The sequence below is a fragment of the Eurosta solidaginis genome, chromosome 5 (assembly GCF_040869045.1).
Source record: "Eurosta solidaginis isolate ZX-2024a chromosome 5, ASM4086904v1, whole genome shotgun sequence".
Classification (NCBI taxonomy): Eukaryota; Metazoa; Arthropoda; class Insecta; order Diptera; family Tephritidae; genus Eurosta; species Eurosta solidaginis.
The window spans coordinates 265388620-265393389 of NC_090323.1; the positions used below are offsets into that span (position 1 = coordinate 265388620).

The 4770-nt window shown below is 38.4% G+C and overlaps 1 protein-coding gene across 1 annotated transcript; it reads left to right on the forward strand.

Annotated features, from left to right (window-relative positions):
• Positions 1 to 1094: 1094 nt before the first annotated feature.
• pall (pallbearer) lies at positions 1095 to 3283 on the forward strand. Its single transcript, XM_067786585.1, has 4 exons — positions 1095 to 1434; positions 1509 to 1636; positions 1714 to 2425; positions 2487 to 3283. The coding sequence occupies exons 1-4, from the start codon at positions 1351 to 1353 to the stop codon at positions 2790 to 2792; spliced, it is 1230 nt and encodes a 409-aa protein (XP_067642686.1). The 5' UTR covers positions 1095 to 1350; the 3' UTR covers positions 2793 to 3283.
• The last annotated feature ends 1487 nt before the right edge of the window (positions 3284 to 4770 follow it).

Consider the following 4770-nt stretch of genomic DNA (forward strand, 5'->3'; position numbering starts at 1 on the left):
CTTTTGTATAATCGCAGGGCCGCCAAAAATTAGGCTTTTTGTTTTATAAAATTTTTCCGATTAACTGGGCAAAACTCTTGCTTTTTTCCCGGCCGGAAAAACGTGGCTATCGTTTTTGCTGCTTTTTTTCTAAATTTTTCCACGTCTTCGTTTTACTTGCGGCCGGAAACTCATGCTTTTTTCGCTAGTGATCGCCGAATTTTTCTTTTCTTTGTTTCGATACTTTTGTATCGCAACTTTCGCCCCATCCCCAGTAACTAGGTGTGTTCGCACGAAAACGCTCCCAAGTGGACCGTAACCGTAGACCATAACAGCACACCGTAACAAGACAATGACATTTGCTTTGACAAATGACATTTTTAAGCACTGAACACACCAAAAACTAAGAAGCGGAAACGGAAGCGGAACGCTGCCAACAGAGTTGCATTGTGATTTTGACTTCATTAGGCATTCGATTAGCTACTAATGAAATAATAATAGATTCGAATTTTGTAGGGAAGATTGAGCTCAATAAGCGTCTCCAATGTAGAAAACTGTCTTTATTATTCAATAAGCCGTCTGTGTGAAAACAGTATTACCGTATCGTAGCCAACCAATTGGTTTTTAGTTAAAGCTGCAGACATTGGTGCTTTATCAGTAACCGTATCGGTAACCTTATAACCTTATATGATTCTCATAAGGTTGGTCGAATCAGCTGTTAAAAGGTTACCGATACGGTTACCGAAAAAGCACCAATGTCTCCAGCTTTAAGCTTAACCGGTAACCGTATCGGTAACCTTTTAACAGCTGATTCGACCAACCTTATGAGAATCAATGCAATCGATTATTGGTGCCGCTAAGGTCGTAACCGTATCGTAGCCAACCAATTGGGTTTTGGTTACCGTCGTAGCGATAAACAGCTGATTACGTTAGGGATACGACTACAGCGATACGACAAACGGCACCAATGACAGCAGCTTTAGTAACATGCAAATGCAACAACAATGTGATCCATATGCCTCGTGTTCCACGTGGATCACATTGTTGTTGCAATTGCATGTTAAATATCTATCCGTATCTGGTTCATGTGTCATTGGAACACGAGGTGTGTGAATCACCCAACTCAATCGTTTTCAGATAATCTAACGATTATTTTACTATTTCTATTCCATTTCGAGGCCCTCTGCCGTAACATTAATGTTTCTTTCTTGGTTTGTTTTGATGTGTTCTTTATTACGACTTTGCTGTGTCGAAACTCGGCTTCAAGGTTTTAATTTCGCACAAAAACTTCTAGAATTTCTAAAAAGAATTTGTACTTAAAAAGTGTTAAATTTATTATATTAACAAAAATAGCGTAAAGTAATTGGTGCTATGAATTTACTAGAACTGCCAGATTGTGTTCTTATGGAAGTATTTGAATTCCTTAGTTATGAAGAGGTATCCAAAATTCGATTGGTGAGTACGGAGCTGTTCAACATATTAAATTTTTTTTTGCAAAACGGCAATATTTCACTTTATTGAAATTCAAGGTCTGCCGAAGGATAAACCAAATTTGCCAACAAGTTTTAAATGGTGGATTCAGTCGTGCCGTACGTCAACATTCCACCATTTTTAAACGCATCAAATCCATGCTGCCGCGCAGAGAATCTGAAAGACGGTAAATGCATCTAAATTTAGTGATACATATATGTATCGGATTTTAAAAAGTAATCATAAGATTGTTTATAATAATAGGAATCACAGCTTAGCGCGTCATGCCGATATTCTCACATCCATAGAGACGCGCATTTCCATGCTTTCAATGACATATTGCAAGTATATTGATCTCAATTTATGCTGCTTCATACCCGGACGTGTGTTAGATGAAATTTTTAAAATACTCGCATTGGTATCAAAAACGCGCAAAACTCTTAGACCACATGAAGTGCTTCAGGAGTTACGCGACATATCATCCATGGCTATTGAACATTTTGACGAGAAAATTGCAAACCTTCTTAAGTCATATGTTGATGCCAGTAGCAGCAGTAGGAGATCTGGCGGTATTGACACTAAACGTATTGCATCAAGTAGTTCAGGTTTGGGTAGTATAAGTTTTAGTGTACAGCCAAGCGGTTCTAGTTTGTGGCCACAATCGAGTGGTACGCCAAAAATGTGGACACGTACACCTCCATTGCTCAACAATACCTGCAATGATACTGCATGTGAAACAATTCTTAATCGCATGGCAGCGCTAATTAATATGAAATCACCACAATCAGATAGTTCAGACTCTACAGATTGGGACTCCTTATATGCAGCATTAGGTTGCTGTGGTGGTAATAGATCAGTAGCTGGGAGCAGCGCAAACATTGAGGATCAACAAAGTCGTCATGGTTGTCCTGAAGCCAAAGCAACAATGGCTAAGTTCAGAAAACTTGAGTTGGAATACAAAAACGGCGTACAAAGGGTCTGTGCGCATTTGGAATTAATATTTCTTGTTAAATTTTTGATAATAAAATGAATTGCAGATGAACCGGATGCAACAGATACAAATTCAGCAATCCCGACGTCTACAATATACAATGAATACTATTACAACGTTGAATACTCAAATAACTGAACTTAAAAAACGATTAGAAGATTTGGATGCAAAGAATCGTGAAATATCAGCCAATATTAAACAAATTAATCCATCTGCTGGAGAATCCAGTAGCACCACAGCGTCACCCACTGATGCCATACCTACTGCCAGTGTGGATACAGATAATGCACTGCTAGCAGATGATAGCGAGGACTCAACAGGTCCATCAGCATCCAAAAAGCGTCGTTGCTAGACACTGCAGTGAAGAAGAAGATAAAGGAAATCTGGTGGAGATGCTTAATTAAGACTTTTTTTGAAATATTGATATTTGCGAATATAAATGGTATTATTACACTTCCGCATAATAAGAACGTATGCTTGCACATGTTCATATATAATGTATTTACCAGATAAATGGATTACTATGCGAACAAAATATAGTCGGTTTAGTTTAGCTTAAAAGCGTGTACATACTTATGTACATATGTTCGATGTTTTATCTCTTGAGTAGTATTTGTCAATGGCAGAAGTAACGCACTAACAAATTTTATGTGGAAGATCAAAACATTTTTTCTAAACTATGTTCTATGAAGGTGTCAAGCGGGAATCGAGAAATTGATACTTATTGAGACAAAACTTAAAATACATAGAAAACTTATTGGGATTTTGTGAATACCTATGTAGCTATAACTTCAAATGTATTTTGTAACCTTGTTTAAATATATTCACTTATGCCTATACAAATATGATTGATTTTGTACCAAGTTGTAGGAAAAATTCAAAGAGAAGCTCGGCCTAAATCTTCCCGGAGCTATATTGTACCTCTTTTTTTTTTAGACGTTTAATCCATCTCAATTGCTTCGTGCGATAATCTTGCATCATCTTCAATTTTCACTTCACAATAACCAGCGAGGTCCCCTACAAACAATATGAAAGCCAGCCTATATCCAACTTGGTTTTCACTGAATAATTTGTCTTAAGATTACACGGAAAACCAAACAATATGGTAGATTTAGTTTTTTGCTTTTCTGGTCAATTTATAACATTTACTAAGGCTTACTTAGGCTCTTTTGACCATTAGCGTTTGATGCAAATAAGAACAACTTATTTCACCATTCCAACCCAACGTTTCGCTAGTCTCTATAGCTTTTTCAAGGGTGATATAATTTGACTATTTAAACAATTTTGTTAGAACTCAAACTATTTTCGGTACCATCCCATTTTGGTATCATTGTCATACAGAATGGTGAAATAACTTATTTTTATTTGCACCAAACGCTAATGGTCAAAAGAGCCTAAGTAAGCCTTAGTAAATCGTATATTTCTGTTTCAGTTGGTAGTTTGGATTTATTTTAAGAGTGAATAAAGAAAAAAAAGTTAAGTGAAAATTGGAAAACTCGTTAAAACCTTCCATGTAATTTATAGAAGATGTCTAATTTTTACTGAACTTCTTATTTTATATTTCGTCTTTACGGCTATGTTTACAAGTATTTTTTTCACTGCTGCTGCTGTAGCGATAAAGACACGCCCCAAAGGTTTTGGCGAGTGATCGATATTGATGACCCTTTGCTGGGTATAGATCCGGTACGTTCGTCAGCACCGTTAGGGCACCAGACGGACCATATCGGGAACGATTTAATACGAGCACATCGAACCTTCTGGGACATCCCAAACCAACTCTCTAGACCTATGAGGAACTTGGGGTTGCCAGAGCCTTGTCTGCTAAGTATGTGTATGATACATTCATTTTTATTATGACAATTAATTGCCTTACTGTAGCCGTTCAAGTAACATTCGTCATCGACATCATAACAGGAACTTCAAAAAAGGAAAGTGGGAAGAATATACATAAATCTGCAACAGACAGCAGCTTTGCTGCCCTCCCTATCCCGACTGATGCCCGCCAAGGGGAGCGTGCCTTCCGTAAGGTCATTGAATCCGCCTCGGCACATTTCATTCACGCCGGGAGAATTCCCGAAATCCGGCCCCACTTCCCGGCGGAGGCCGCGAGCTTGGCGAGGGAATGCGACCTTATAAGTCAGCTTGATCCAGGCGACCCCCAAATAAGGGATATAAATCAGATTGCTTGTGGACGAACACAAGCGGGCGAAATGGGAAGAGCACCTAAGAGGTTGTAACCTCTCTACCGGTGTAGGTAAACTTTGGTCCACCGTAAAGTCCCTATCGAATCTGACTAAGCACAAAGACAAAGTTTCCATCGCCTTTGGCGA